A 16396-nucleotide genomic window follows, 5' to 3' on the forward strand; every position below is an offset into this window, starting at 1 on the left:
ACGGAATCTTTTATGTAGAAAAGTATTCGCTCCGTCCCATAACAAACTATCTATTTTTTTTATTTTGGTCCGTCTATAACAAAGTATTTATTTATTTTTTTAGTAATTGTACTATTTACCTAACATTACAAATATCCTTACAACTTATAATATATTATACAGATATTATTATCTTTATATCGCACAATACTAATAAAATTATTTTAATTATTTTTATTTTATTTTTATTATATATCAATATAATATTAATATACCTTAAGTGAGAGTACAATATACATATTACAAACACACCCACCCATGTAAAACTCGAGTAAACCGCTGAAGCACAAACAAGTAGAACGTGGGCCTCCTCAGTTCTCACAGGATATTTTATTCTATCAGCACCTGTCATTGACAGATTAAAAAGACTAAAATGCCCTCATCCTCCATTATTTATGAAGCTCTGCAGCTTCCATGGCCTTCACTCACCCACTCCATTATTTCTTACAGACAGACATTCATATATATATATATAGAGAGAGAAAGAGAGAGAGAGAGAGAGAGATGACGAAGGACGATGTCTCCAAGGGAAGAGTGTGCGTGACGGGAGGAACTGGTTTTCTGGGTTCATGGACGATAAAGAAGCTTCTAGAAGATGGCTACACCGTCAACGCTACCGTCAGGATTGATCCCGGTCCGTTCCGTTCCGTTATCCTTCCCCTTTATCTTTTTTACAATTGATTTTCAAGCGTAAAATAGATTTATTCTCGGAATATTTTGTTGGTTTACACTTTTGAGGTTTATTTAAAATAAGATGTAATTTGATTTTTTTAATGGCAAACTAACGTCTTACTTTTCTATTATATTTGGGATCGCTGAACAACTATTGTCCTATTTTTTTTCTTAAACATAAATTTTATATTTTTATCCTTAATTTATTTATTACTTTTAATTTCTGCCATACATTTAAGACAAATTTGTTCATTCATAACAAAAAAAAAAGACAATCAACTAAAAAACTGTGTAAATATATTTGACAATAGAAAATAGACGGAAGAAGTATTATATTTTGTGAAAAAAATAATATATATATTTTTATTAAAAATAGTGTTAAGTAATTTGAAATTGAAATCACCACCAAACATTTTGTCTATGAATAAACGTTGCTTCAAATGTAAAATGCTATTTTTGGATTAAGCTGTTCGAATGTTTTTATTCAAGTATTTACAAAAATTGTAAAAAAATTTATATGAATAAACGTTGTTTCAAATGTAAAATTGTAAAATTTTAAGAGAATTCAATTAAAAATTAAAAATTAAAAAATCGAAATATAATAAAAATGAAATAATAATCCTATATAAATAGAGTGCATTTGCTTTCAAATTTTTACCGTTAAGCATAAAATTATTTTAATAAAAATCATTGTCGAAAAATAAACATATTTATTTTTTAATATGGTATGTACTTTTAGTTTTTGTACAATATAAAAAATTTTAAAAACATATATATAAACATAGCCTAAATTATTTGAACTCATTGTCGTCCTGATATATATTTTTTTGTTAGAACGCAAGAGGGACATTAGCTACCTAACCAATCTTCCCGGCGCGTCCGCAAGATTGCATATCTTCAACGCTAACCTCGACGATCCCAAGAGCTTCGCCACCGCAATAGAAGGGTGCGACGGCGTGTTCCACATGGCTCATCCATTGGACTTCGAGGAAAAAGAGTCGGAAGAAGTGAAGCTCAAGAGAGTGACCGAGGGGCTACGAGGCATCTTACAAACATGCGCCGATGCCAAAACCGTGAGGCGTGTGGTCTACACGGCGAGCATATCGAGTGCTTGTTTTGGTAACAAGAATGAGGACGGTCTCGTCGATGAAACTTGTTGGACCGATGTGGAATTAATTCGAAAATTGAAGCCGTTTGGAGGCCCCTACATCGTTACTAAGACATTGGCCGAGCAAGCCGCAATAGACTTGGCCGAGAAGCTCGGAATTGATCTCGTCTCTATCGCTCCTACTTGGGTTCACGGTCCCTTTCTTACCCCCAGTTGCCCTGACTCCGTGTATATTTTCATGTCCCTGATTTTAGGTACGTATAATTTTATTTTCAAAAAAAATTTATACTTATCAAAGAACTTGGCTCTACTTATAATTACAATTTTAAAAGTTTTGGGACTATTCATCTATAGTAATTATCACATCAAATGCACATTTTATCTTATGAAAATCAAAACAAAAAGTAATCTTTTACTCTTTCCGTTTCAATTCAAAGTATTTTTTTTTTATCGTTTTCGTTTGTCCAATTCAAAAGTATAAGGATACCATTATACATACAATTACTTTATACATAAAATCAAAGTTTAAAATGTCAAAACTTTTTATATATTTTCACTAACTAATAAAATACTATTATTTTTTAATATAGTACAAAATTCCAACATGGTACACAACTTTTTTAAATTCTTTCAAAAATTTTAAAACTCTATATTTAAACACAAGTTTGTTTTAGTTGCTTTGATTTATTGTTGTTGTTTGAAACTTTTAAATGGTTGTACTCGCAGGCGACAATAAATTTTTCGCGCACCTTAAAGATACGAGTCTAGTGCATGTGGACGATGTCGCTAGAGCGCATATACACCTCTTCGAGAACCCGGAGGCAAAAGGTCGATACATTTGCTCGGCTATTGAACTCACAATACAAGAGTTGGTCGACTTCATTTCTTCAAGATATCCCGAATACAAGATGCCAATTGAGGAGTGAGTTTTCCATATCTTTATCTTAAATTTATTTTGCGTGAACCTAAAAAATTATTGGGTAAACTGTTTTTTTTTGTCCCGTAACTGGACTCCCTTATTATTTTAGTCTCGTAAGTGGAGCCTGTCGCAAACTAGTCTCATAAGTGAAAAAATTTCGTTGTTTTAGTCCTCCGGCGCCGGAGACGCCGCGTGGCTTGCCGGAAGCCACGTGTCCGCCTGTGTCGCTGACCTGACGGACACGTGGATTTTATTATTTTTTTTTATTTTTTTTTTCAATTGGACCAAAATAAAAAAATTTAAAAAAACAAATAAAATTTAAAATCAATTTAAAATCAATTTTTAAAAAAAATTAAAAAGAAATAAAATCCACATGACGTCCCCTCCATCGAGCTACGCGGGCGTCTCCGGCGTCGGAGGACTAAAACAACAAAAAAATATCACTTATGAGACTAGTTTGCGACATGCTTCACTTACGAGACTAAAATGATAAGGGGTCCAGTTACGAGATTAAAAAAACAGTTTATTCAAAATTATTTTATATGATCATAAAAATAAGAGTCTAAATATATGCATCATAAAACAGATTTGATAGACTTAAATCAAAATAATCTAATATACAAATAAGATCAAATCATAATCTAAATCTACAAAATTTAAAAATATGTGAAAATTTGTACTTTAGCGAGTATTGATCGTTTTGATATCCCCGCAGTTCTTGGAAAGATGTGGCGATGTTTAAAATATCGGGACTTTCAAGTGAGAAGCTCAAGAAAATCGGGTTCGAGTATAAGTATGGGATCGAGGAAATGTACGATGGGGGGATAAAGAGCTGCAAAGAGAAGGGGATTCTCTAGTTAATTTATGATCGAACGTTTGGATTTGTGGGGTTTTCGACATTGCAAGAATTCTAGAGTTTGATCATGTCTTAGGTTTGCCATGTTTTGTTAAATTCCAAGTTGCTTTTTTTTAGTAATGTAATGGTGGACTTCAAGTCCCGGACCTCTATCCAATTGATTGAATAAATGGAAGATATGTTTTGTGTGTTTTGGTTTTTCTAATTATTATTACACTTATTCTTCAAATTTATACTTATTTTAGGTTATCAAAAAAGTATTTTTGTGTGTGATGTGTGCTTCTGGAGGGCTTTGGTCTCCATGTGGGCGATTTGATTGTCGGCTTGAATTTAATGTCTTATTTGCACGATTCGAGGCTTTCATCTTTGTTTTGTTTGCCAGCTTTTGGAGAATTTTGGTCTCCATGTGAGCGATTTGATCGTCGGCTTTGGATTTGATGTCTACTTTGGACGATCCGAGACTTTGATGTTTGGTTTGGCTTTGCCGGCTTTTGGAGGAATTTGGTCTCGATGCGGACAATTTGATCGTCGACTTTGAATTTGATGTCTTCTTTAAACGTTCCAAGGCATTGATCTTTGAGAAGGTAGATTTGGTACTCCATAACGTTTTTTTATGGCGTGTCCCTTTGACTTTTGGATCGAAGAGGGTCGGGTTGATGTTTTTAATGAAGAACGCGACGAACGCCTTGAAGCTTTTGGATGAACTTTGGAGGCTCTTTCTTGACTTTGATGGATTCTTCAACGGCTTTTGGAGTTTTGATCCTTCATCTGGCTTGGACATACGACGATGAACGTTAACTCCATCGATTCGTCAACCAATATTGAATTATTTGTCCAAATCAGTGACTTTCGATGAAGAACACTTGGAATGATACAAAAAACATGAGAACAATACAAAAAAAAAGTTTAAAGACTTACCCATTTGTTTGAATCCTCGATGTAACTTCAATGCGTCAAATGAATTGGCCATGACTCCTATTCATAGGGGAGGAGTGGCCTCGGCTTTTTTTATGGTGCCACATGGCGCGTCTTGATTGGCCAACATGAATATTTTATAATCTTTCATTTTTCATCCGATGTCATTTTTCATTCTTGAATGATTTGATTGTCCATTTTTTTTGCCAAGATCTTTATATCATTGTCTTTTTCAGAAGATATTAATTATAATACCTCATTTATTGACAAAATTTATTTATTTTGCTGTCAAATTTATTATAGCTCTATTTATGCACGGAATATTTGTACGATATCTTCAATTTTAAGCAGATTTTTGCATTAATGGTGATATTTATTGTACAAAAATTAACGTATGTGCATAATTAAATACCATATATTTACTATATCAAAATTTTATTTTCTTTCAATATATATGATATTTAATTTAATTTAGATATTTAATTTTTAATGATCATAATATATATATATTTGTAACATCATTTCCAACGTCCGAAAAATTATCGTGAAAAATGTAACCATGGAAGTCATATACATCTATTTTCTATTATTGGATACAAATTTTAATATAAATGTATATTTTTTGGTTACATTTTATTTTTTACAATTAAAAATACAAAATTTAGTATAATTTGTTTTTACTAAAAATAAAAATAACTTCTTTTTTTTTATGACAATTTAAAAAAAAAAAAAAAGAAAAAGAAAGAGACGATGGAATCGGATGAAATAAATTAATATATAAAAAGTAGAAAAACTTAAAAAATATATTGTTTATTTACTATAAAGAGATAGAAATAATAGCTCATAAATAAATCTTACTTCTAATAAGTTTAAAAAAATAGTTGAATAATAACCACCTTTAAATCCAACTTGTAACCAAACGTTTAATGAAGTAGAATAAACACGCTAAATAATAATAAGAGTAAAAAAAAAAATTTAATTTTAGTTCATTCAAATTTAATTTAATTTAAGAGTAAATAATAGCTCATTCAAATTTAATTTTTTTTTTTTTTTTTGATAAACTGTTTTTTAGTTCGTAATTGACCACTTATCATTTTAGTCAAGTAAATGGAGCCTATCGCAAATTAGTCCCATAAGTGAAAAATTTTCGCTGTTTTAGTCCTCCGGCGCCGGAGATGCCTGCGTGGTTCCCAGAGGTGACGTGTCCACCAGGTGTTGCTGACCTGGCAGACACGTGGATTTTTTATTTTTTATTTTTTTCATTTTTTAAGATATTTTTTAAAAATTAATTTTTAATTTATTTTAAATTTTATTTGTATATTTTTTTTATTTGATCCAATTAAAAAATTTAAAAAAATAAAAATAAATAAATAAATCCATGTGTCCGCCAGGTATCGCTGACTTGGCGGAACACCTGGCGGACACGTCACCTCCGGCGAGCAACGCAGGCGTCTGCGGCGCCGGAGGACTAAAACAGCGAAAATTTTTCACTTATGGGATTAGTTTGTAACAGGCTCCACTTACAAGACTAAAATGATAAAGGGGTCCAGTTACGGGACTAAAAAAACAGTTTTTCCTTTCAATTTTTTTTGGTCCCATATCAAAAAAAAATTATCAAAATTAATCTCACCCAAAAATCATTTGTAGTCTCTCTGTTCAAATTTTAACGGTTTCAGCTTAGGTGGCTGTTTCGGATGCTAATTTGAATGTGAAATGAACTTGTGACTGTGATGTCATTGTCAAACCCCTGACTTTAAATCTAATTTTTCCCCCTAAAAACATTTAAACAAACACTTGTTTTTCATTTTTTATATTATACTAAAAATCAATTTTACATTTAAAACATCACATCAACATCTATTTATATTACATCATACAACTATTTAAATTCAAAATTTTTACTATTCAAATCCCAACTCAAAATCCAAACCTTCAAACAAACACACCTGAGTGTATTTATTTAATAAAACTTTTTTTTTGATATATATTTTAATTAATATTTACAAAAATTATATATATATATATACTTATAAAGTATTACTCTCTCCGTCCACAAACTAATGCTCTGCTTTTCTATTTGGGACGTCCAATAATTATTGTCCTATTTCTTTTTTTAAATACAAATTTTACATTTTTACCCTTCATTCATTTATTACTTTTAATCTCTACCATACAATTAAGGGCAAATTTGTCAATTCATAACAAAAAAATAATTACCTAAAAAATCGTGCAAATACACTTTAGGACAATAAAAATTGGACAGAAGAAGTATATATTATATAGATATTCTATAAGTTCACAATAATTCAAATCAAAACATTATTTTTCTATTATCGAACATATCTTTTATATTTAATGTAAAAAAATCTCAACTAACAAACACACTCATTATTGTTTTTAGAAAATTTATTGAGTGTTATTGTCGTAAATATTTTGAATTGTAGGGATATTACTTATAAAATATACATAAAAATAAAATAAAATAAAATACATTTATTGTGGATGACTCAAAGAGGTAAAAATATTCTATTATTTTAGATGAACGTCTGTTTGTTCAATGTTTTAATTTTAATTTTTTTTTTTATATATATATTATTTTAGCGTAGTATATGAAATTTTGTCAATAATATAAAAAATCGAAGTCTGTTTGTTTAATGTTTTAATTTTAATTTTTTTAATATTATTTTAGTGTGAGTATATGAAATTTTGTCAATAATATAAAAAATAAAATTGTGTTAAGAGTATTTATTTTTTTATATACAAGAATAAAAAATATATATTATATATTAAAAAATTGTGACTATAGATTAGAAAACCTCCAGACATTCTTATATAATTTATATCAAATTATATATACAAAATTTTTGTTTCTCAAACGCCTTATTTGGCCGGGAGTTTTGATGATTTGAGCCAATAGTAAGGGTTTGTTAATTTGAGAATTTAGTTTATTTTATTTTTAAATTTTTAATATTTTAATTTTAATTTTTAATTTTGAAACATATATATTTAGTACAAAATATTAAATTCAATAATTATTTTATCGAAAAGAAGTTGGAACAATGCCTAACTTAAAAATTATATTGTTAATTTGTGATATTGAATTATATTATTATGTGAGCTAAGAAAGCCCAATAAGAACTTTTGGGCCCATGAAATTCATAGCTTAATTTAAGAGATGGTCTTTTTTTTTTTTTTTTTTGTAATGGACATCCTGTTACTTTTATATTACATTTCTGAAATTTTAAATTTTACTTTTATATCCTCTTATAAAAAAAATAATATTATATTTATATAAAATAAAAATAAAATAATTTTAAAATTAATTATTATTTGAATTATATATTTAATTAAAATTATATTATTTTTTATGGTACTATATTTCTTTTTTTAATAAATTCATTGTTTAAAATTATTATTTATTATAAATTTTATTTTAATTATAAAATTATAGAGATGACAATGAGTCGGGTTCAAACGGAACTGAGATTCGTCCTAAATATATATTGTTAAATCTGAGACTCAAATTGAATTCGATTATACTGGAGCCGACCAAAACTATACCCGGTAAGACAAATGGATCCGAAAAAATCATTTTTTATTTATTTATAATTCTTAAATTTTAATTTAAAATTGCACATATACTGAACCCTGTTTTATTAAAAAATATTACAATGAATAAGTTAAATTCAAAAAATATTTTTAATATAATTATATTGTTAGAAAATGTTTTTTCATATGTATAGTTAATATTTTATTATTATATTACCCCAAACATGACCCGGATCCAGACCTAATACTCAAATAATTAGACTCAACTTCAAATAAATAAGTCGGGCTCGGTCGGGTCTCAAGTTTACCGAACTTATTGTTATCCCTATAAAATTATTAATATCTTTTCAATTTATATTAATAATGAGTTAGAGGTTTAATTTATCAAAATAATAAAATTGAGGACAAATATGTCATTTATAATATAAAAAATTCAAATCCTTCAACTCATACGAAAAACAAATAAGATGTGAGAAATATAAATCTCAGATAATTTTATCAACCAAACATAAGATATGATTCCAAATTCTAAATATAAAAAATCACATCACATGTAAATCCTACTATGAAATTTCAATCCCACAAAAAATATCCACGAACCAAATAACTCCTAAAATAAGAAAAAAGTATTTGGGATTTGTTTTTTTTTTTTACATCAAACTCAAATTTCTATTATTTGGACTCTATATTTGTCGAAATAAATATGTTTTTTTTTTCTTTCACAAAATATCTCATCATATATTATTTTAATATTAAACTCAAATCAATTTTTTTCCAAATTCATCAAAAGAAATATACCCGAAGATATTAAATTTTTTAAATTATAAGTGATGAAAACAAATTTATGTAAACTTTGTGGTTTTTTTTTGGTAATATTTTGTTACCATAAATTTGACTTGAAGTGACTTGCTTTGGTAGTAACAGTATTTTCATTTAAATTGAATGTAATAACTTGTTAAGAAGTGTTTCGGATTTTTAATTTAAAATTAATTTTTAATCTGCTTTTGGTCGTTCTCTTCCCTTGTTTCTTGTGTGATTCTTCTCTTTTTATTTAATTTTTTTGCCTAATTATTTTGTAGCTGAGTATTTGGGTATTTAATTAAATTTCTATGTTAAAGGGTGTAGTTAGTCATGGTCTGAATTTTTTTTACTTTTTCTTCCAATCACGCCAAATTTGTTTTTTTTCTCTCTTGCATGTTGAAAATAAACAATACGCACAGAAGTTAGATAGAATCCAATCAAAATCAATCAAATATCGCATATAACTTGAACACCTAACGCATGCGATTTCTAACTATCATTGTATAAAAATAATTTCATAAGTGAAAAAATTTCGCACTTTTAATCATCTGGCGCCGAAGATACCTGCGTGACACATGTGTTGTTTTCCGAATGACACGTGTTCACCAAGTAAGCGACACATGGCGCGGACACTTTTTTAAAAAAAATTAAAGGAAAAAAAATCTTCATATGTTTCTCGTTTATTTGGAAGATATTTGTTCTCCGGCGAGTCACGCGGTATCACGCTGGCATCTTTGGTGTTGGAGGACTAAAAATGAGAAAAACTATCACTTATGAGACTATTTTGAGACAATCTCTAATTACGTGACTAAAATGATAAATAGGTCCAACTACGAGACTAAAAAAATAATTTCCCCTATATTTTATTTGATTTCCCAACTATCTTATATCATCTCTATCATCAAAGGGATTTTTTTGTCTAACTACAACAATCGACGGATATGTCATTTTTTTTTACCAGCACAACATTAGGAAGACTTTCGACATATTTTCAAAATTACCATTAACTTTCTTTTTTCTTTTTACTTTTATTTAATAAAATACTCTCGCCCGTCCGTCTTTAAGGGTTACATTTATCTTTTGTGTTATTGTATATAACATTAAAAATATTCTTATATTTATATAATTTTTTATACAAATGTTATTATATTAGTATTATAAAACACTAATAGAAATACTTTTGGTATTTTCTTTTATTTGTACTACGTTCTAATGTAATAATTAATATTCAAATATCAACATACAAAAAATAAATGTGATCTTTAGAGTCGAACGAAAGTAGTATTATTTTTCTTAATTTTTACGTCGGCTCCAATAATACTAATTTTTACCAACGAAAGAAATACTCCCTCTGTCCCATATTTATCTATTCATTTGCTTTTTGCACGGAGTTTTAAAAATATTAGTATTATATTGGGATGTAGTAGAAATAAAGGTAAAAATACTAAACTAACCTATTAGTATTGTATGATATAAAAATAATGACATTTGTGTAATATATTGTAAATTAGAAAATGTATTTGTAATGCTAGGTAGATAGTACAATTACTATAAAAAGAAATGAATATTTTGTTATGGGATGGACCAAATAAAAAAATAAACAGATTGTCAAAAGGACGAATGAAATATTAATTTTCTTATAAAATATTATATTTAAATTGCTATATTTCGACTAAAACTCAATTAAAATACAAAATTAAATTGTGTGTTAGTGGGTTTGGGTTTTGAGGTTTGGAACTTTAGCCAGTAAAAAAGTTGAATTTGAATAGTTATTTGATGTGATATAAATAAATGATGATGTGATGTTTTGAATGCAAAATAAATTTGTAATATAATATATAAAAAATTAATTATTTGATTTGATATTTTTTTGAGAGAATAAAGAAAAATTCGAATAGTAAAAATCTTGTGTAAAATTCAAAAAAACACAGCCAAACAAACTTTTTGTATGAATGAATTGAATTAACTTTATTCACATATGCAAAATATAATATATATATATATATTGTATTAGTTTATTTTAGTGAGTTTTTTCCCACTATAGAAAAAAAATAAAAATAAAATAGTATATGAATTAAATGTAGATCCTTCTATATTATTATTATTATTATTATTATTATTTTTTATTTTTTATTTTTATTTTTAACTTAACGGGGAATGACTTTGTTTTAGAAAAAAAGAAAAAATATTTTATACACATCAAACTCCAAAATTAAATGTAATAAAAAAGACAAAGCTCTTTGTGTAGTGTGCATTGCTTGCACTCCATTTCACGCACTGAAAAGGATATCTCTAAATTATTTTATTTTTTATTTTTTTATTTTTTTTTCTGTTTTTCAAAAAAGTAGATATTATATACGATGATTTAGATATAACATAAAATTATATATTATGTTTTAAATATAAAAAAATACTCCTCATTTCATTAAAAAAAAATTGTAACTTTTTTAAAGAATATTTTAATGTTAAAGTGAAATGGATAAAGATTAAAGTTAGAATGTCTTTGTTTGGGAGTTTGAATATATATATATATATATAACTACTGGCAGTCGTTACTATTTGAGCGTGTTTTTTAATGTGATTTTATTTTTTTCTTATACAATTATCATAATTTAATACTTCCTCGTCCCTTTTGAATGTACATTTTTTTAGTTTTATAGTAAATTAAGAATAATATTTCATCCGTTCACTTTGAAATTACATTTGTCATGTTCATCTTTAAATATTAATTTTTATATCAAAATATAGTATAAATTAAAGAAAAATGACAAAAATATTTATATTAATTTGTTATAATAATATAATGGTAAAATAGAAATATTTGTGAAAAAAAGTACAGTATATAATGATTACTTTGTAATAGAATAATTCAAAATAAAAATATGTATATATTTTGTGAGTCGAGTCTGCAGAGAGTATTTTTTATTATGTAATTATTTATCAATTCATTATATTTACAATTTTCAATAAAATTATTTTATTTATTTCTTTTTAATATAAATTTTATGTAATGAAAATTATATATAAAAATATTAATTTTTTTATTTTTATTTTGACTTACTTTTAATAAAGGGAAATATATTTAATTGTAAGAAATTAATAACTCTAATAATTTTATATTTGTAGAAGTAAAATTATAATTTTGTCAATAAAATATATTAAAATAATTAATAAATACTAAAAGAAAAAATATATTAATATGTGTAAAAGAAATGATTAATTTTTAAAATCAAATAAAAAAATATAAAAATTAAAGTGAAAATATTTTCTTGAAATGTTGGGATATAACCATTTCCACATAAAAGCATTTTGAATTCACGATTTTAGGATTTGTTTGGTACAAAGAAAATAATAAAAATTTATCCGTTTCTCCTGTATATTTAAACTAGATAAATTAATATTGAAAAATAAATAATTTTTTTTTTCATTTCTTTCTTATTTACAGATAAATAGATAAAAATAAATAAAATAAATAAAATTTGTATACTTAATTATATATTTTTATTATTTATTTCTTATAATTTCTTTTTAAAATATATTATTCCGATTTCATATCAAAATTATTATTTATTATTATTATTATTATTATTATTTATCAATTAAACATAACAATATTGATTCACAAATTTTTATTTTCTTTAAATATTTTTACATTCATGGTTTTCCATGATTAATTTATTTTATTTTTTTCATTCGTAATATACCATCTCATTTAAATCGATTATCCAATTTATTATATTTTTACCAAATAATAATAATAATAATAATAATTTTTATTTTCTATTCAATTTCTTTTTATTTATTACTCTTTCTGTCCCACATAATTTTTTTTTATTTTTTATTTTCGTCCGTCCCACATAATTTGTTCTTTTCTTTTTTGAAAAATTAATTATACACTTTAATCATATTTTAAAATTTAAAATTTAAATTTTTTTAATCTTAATTAAACTATTTAACTATCTTAATTTTAATTTATAATTATTTTTACTAAAATATTTTTTAATTGCTGACTAATATTCCAGTGTCTACGGTAATAGACCCATATTACTTGGGATAGAGGGAGTATCGTCTCTAAGCAACTCATTCCCTGTAGCCGATGCACTCTTACTTCTTACACCATTATTAAACTACTTCTTAAAGTAGTTATCTGAACACAATCCAACAATTGGTACAATGAATCCCAGACGCCATTGAAGTCCTCCACCTCCACTCACAAAACCACTATGCTCTGTTACTATCCTTATATATATATATATATATATATACAGACATACGACATAATACTACTAAACTGTAAGCTGTAAGAACATCGACCGTACAACAATGGCGGATGTTAAGAGTGGAGAATCAGTGTGCGTCACAGGAGGCACTGGCTTTCTTGCAACCACCCTCATAACCAATCTTCTTCGCAACGGCTACTCTGTCAACACAACTATCAGATACAGAGGTCTATCAATCTCAATTCAATTTAATTTAATTTAATTTAATTTTCAATCTTCTCATAATTTTTATTAATAAATATGAAACCCTAATTAATTTGTAAGAACACAATTATATATATATATATCGATCGATTTCAGAGAGCAAAACGGACCTCATAAGGGATCTGAGGAATATTCCGGGAGCTTCCGACAGGCTTCGCATCTTCGAGGCGGATCTCCGCAAGCCGGAGGATTTCGCGCCGGCGGTGGCGGGATGCGCCGGAGTTTTCCACGTGGCCCACCCGATGGGCGGCGGGGAGGATGAGAAGAAGACGGCGGTCGGCGGTGTGCTGGGGATTCTGGAGGCGTGCGTCGCCGCCGGGACGGTGCGGCGGTTTGTGTACACCGGTAGCGCGACGGCGGTGGTTTTCGGCGGCGGGGATTCGGACAAGGTGGACGAGGAGAGCTGGACCGATTTCGAGCACGTGAGAAGCCTCGGGTTGGGCGGCGCCGGAGAATCGTACGCCGTGATAAAGACGGTGGCGGAGAGGGCGGCGCTGGAGTTCGGCGAGCGGCGGGGGATGGACGTCGTGACGGTGGTCCCGACGTGGGTGCTTGGGCCGTTCGCCGGCCGGCGGTGTCCGTACTCCGTGCAGACAGCTCTTTCTCTGATATTAGGTATGACTTTAATTTTATTACTCCTATAATAAATAAAGCGTCATCTAATTATATGCTCATAATTTTAAAAAATATAGATAAAATTTAAAACTTTTACTTTTATTGATAAAGAAAAAATAAAAAATGTGATATCTTTTTAATAAAAAATAAATTAGAAATAAATTTGGATGAAAAAAAAAAATATATATATTTGGATGATGAAGGGAGTAGCAATAAATTTATTACTCTTTTGGTACCTAGAATGACATACGGCAGCGTACCAAAAATACCGATCAATATCGATACCGTATCAAATTTTTTTGTATAGTAAAAATATATATTCGGTATATTAAACTTTTGGTACCGTACCGGTATATGGTATACTGAAATTTTCGGTGCGGTATATAAAACTTATACCGAAAATTTTGACTTCAGTATGATACCGGTATATAACGTTTATACCGAAAATTTCGATTTAGTACAATACTAATATATACCAAAAATATAATTTTAATTTCAAAATAATTAAAACAAAATTAATAAATATCACTATTCTACACCACAAAAATATTATTGAATAAAAAACATTTCATTAGTATGCATATTTTTTTGGTATGATTTTAAAAAAACTAATAATTATTATTTAATAAAAATAATATTTATACGGTATCATATCGAAATATCGAATTTTTGGAAAATTATATATATTATATATTTAAATATTTTAAAAAAATATATATATAATAATAAAAGATATATGCAATATATATAAATTTACTATAATTCGAATAAATAAACAAATACATTTATTTATTTAATATTATTATTAACTAATTTTATAAAAAAGATAGAAATTTTAAATATAAATTAAAATATTTATTTTCTTAAAAAGGGGGGGAGGTTAAGTAAATTCTGTGCACTATGTATGATGTTATATAGTCCATCAGCCTGTTAAAAGAAGTATCTAAATATATTTTGTACGGAGTTTTATATATATATATATATTAATATTATAAAAAGATATGAAATAGGAATAAAGTTATAAAGACAAAAATAATATTATTAGTATTTATGATATAAAGATAATATTATTTATATAATATACTTATAAATTTTAAAGGTATTTTTAATATTAAATAGTTAGTACAATTACTAAAACAGTACTGAATATTTTGTATGAAACGGATCAAAATAGAAAAATAAATAGTTTGTTAAAGAACGAAGAATTATTATATTAATTAAGTTGATTTATATTTATTAAATATGTTTTAATTTAGTAAGTTTATCCAAAATATCAATTATTATGGAATAAAAAAAAATTTCAATTAAGATGAGATGAAGCGAATATTATTATTTTTATTAATTTATTAATTATTTTTAAATCTTATTATTATTATTATTATTATTATTATTATTATATTATGCTACGTAAATATATTGAAAAAAATCAATTGCAATATTAACGCGCAGGCAATGAAGAGAGCTACAGATTAATCGGACGGACGAGCTTCGTCCACGTGGAGGATGTGGCACGAGCGCACGTGCACTTGTTCGAACACCCTAATGCGAGAGGCCGTTACATTTGTTCCTCGGTCGATATTACACTCGACACTTTGGCTCAATTTATGTCCACGAGATATCCTCAATATAAATTACCAAATCCTAAGTAAGTCGTAGCAATTAATTAAATAAATTTAAGTCGAATTTAATTTTGTCGATGTTTGGGAAGAAGTTGAGCCAATTACCAATTAATTTAATGTTGTGTATTTTTGTTTGAGAAAGTGCAGTTCGTGGAAAAATATAATACCTGTTGAGAAGAGTGTTCTATCTTCCAAGAAGCTTCTAGAAACTGGATTCGAGTATCAACATGGTCTCCAGGAAATGTTTGATGAGATCATTCATCAATGTCAGGAAATAGGATATCTTTAATTCATAAATGTTGTTCATCTTTTCGATTTCTTTTCGAATTTCATGAGATACATATATATATATATATATTGTTTTCTAAATTATTGTAATAAAACATGTATGAACTATCCTTTTTTTTTTAAAAAAAAAAATATATATATATATATAATAGTATATGGTGTTCTACACAATTTGAGGATGTATTTGATTTTTTATATAATTTTAAGTTTTTTAATAATAATTTAAATATAATATATTGCATGAAAAAATAATACTCCTTCCGATGGCAACAAATCGGGTCTTACCAAGACCCATGATAGTTAAAAATTGCATGTGTTAAATACTCATATTATTTGTAATATTACGTTGATTTTGATTAAATTCTATATGATTTATATATATATATATTATTTATTTATGATTTGCAGGAAAAAAAAATGATTAAATTGGAATGATTGAAGGAAAAAGAGAACAAAAAGATCCAATGACTTGAAAAACTAATTAAAATGCTCAAAGCCCAATTGTTACAAAATTAAGGTAAATATAAATAA

The 16396-nt window shown here is 27.1% G+C and overlaps 2 protein-coding genes across 2 annotated transcripts; both read left to right on the forward strand.

Moving 5' to 3' along the window:
* The first annotated feature begins 464 nt into the window (after positions 1-464).
* On the forward strand, positions 465-3782 carry LOC127261840 (vestitone reductase-like). The gene is made up of 4 exons (XM_051290261.1): positions 465-673; positions 1546-2073; positions 2546-2741; positions 3454-3782. Exons 1-4 carry the CDS (start codon positions 544-546, stop codon positions 3593-3595), a joined length of 996 nt encoding a protein of 331 aa, XP_051146218.1. The 5' UTR covers positions 465-543; the 3' UTR covers positions 3596-3782.
* A 9173-nt stretch (positions 3783-12955) lies between these two features.
* Positions 12956-15880, forward strand: LOC127262651 (vestitone reductase-like). The gene is made up of 4 exons (XM_051291449.1): positions 12956-13306; positions 13440-13958; positions 15408-15603; positions 15725-15880. The coding sequence occupies exons 1-4, from the start codon at positions 13183-13185 to the stop codon at positions 15864-15866; spliced, it is 981 nt and encodes a 326-aa protein (XP_051147406.1). The 5' UTR covers positions 12956-13182; the 3' UTR covers positions 15867-15880.
* The last annotated feature ends 516 nt before the right edge of the window (positions 15881-16396 follow it).

Source organism: Andrographis paniculata, unplaced genomic scaffold, assembly GCF_009805555.1.
Source record: "Andrographis paniculata isolate CXL003 unplaced genomic scaffold, ASM980555v1 Contig15END, whole genome shotgun sequence".
In the NCBI taxonomy this organism is placed as follows: domain Eukaryota; kingdom Viridiplantae; phylum Streptophyta; class Magnoliopsida; order Lamiales; family Acanthaceae; genus Andrographis; species Andrographis paniculata.

Excerpts from the sequence above, each read along its gene's own strand:
- LOC127262651 (XM_051291449.1), top strand. The coding sequence starts at position 13,183 with ATGGCGGATGTTAAGAGTGGAGAATCAGTGTGCGTCACAGGAGGCACT. Across the intron at positions 13,959-15,407 it reads AGCTCTTTCTCTGATATTAG|GCAATGAAGAGAGCTACAGA; the intron begins GTATGACTTTAA and ends ATTAACGCGCAG. Across the intron at positions 15,604-15,724 it reads TATAAATTACCAAATCCTAA|TTCGTGGAAAAATATAATAC; the intron begins GTAAGTCGTAGC and ends GAGAAAGTGCAG.
- LOC127261840 (XM_051290261.1), top strand. The coding sequence starts at position 544 with ATGACGAAGGACGATGTCTCCAAGGGAAGAGTGTGCGTGACGGGAGGA. Across the intron at positions 2,074-2,545 it reads TTTCATGTCCCTGATTTTAG|GCGACAATAAATTTTTCGCG; the intron begins GTACGTATAATT and ends TTGTACTCGCAG. Across the intron at positions 2,742-3,453 it reads TACAAGATGCCAATTGAGGA|TTCTTGGAAAGATGTGGCGA; the intron begins GTGAGTTTTCCA and ends ATATCCCCGCAG.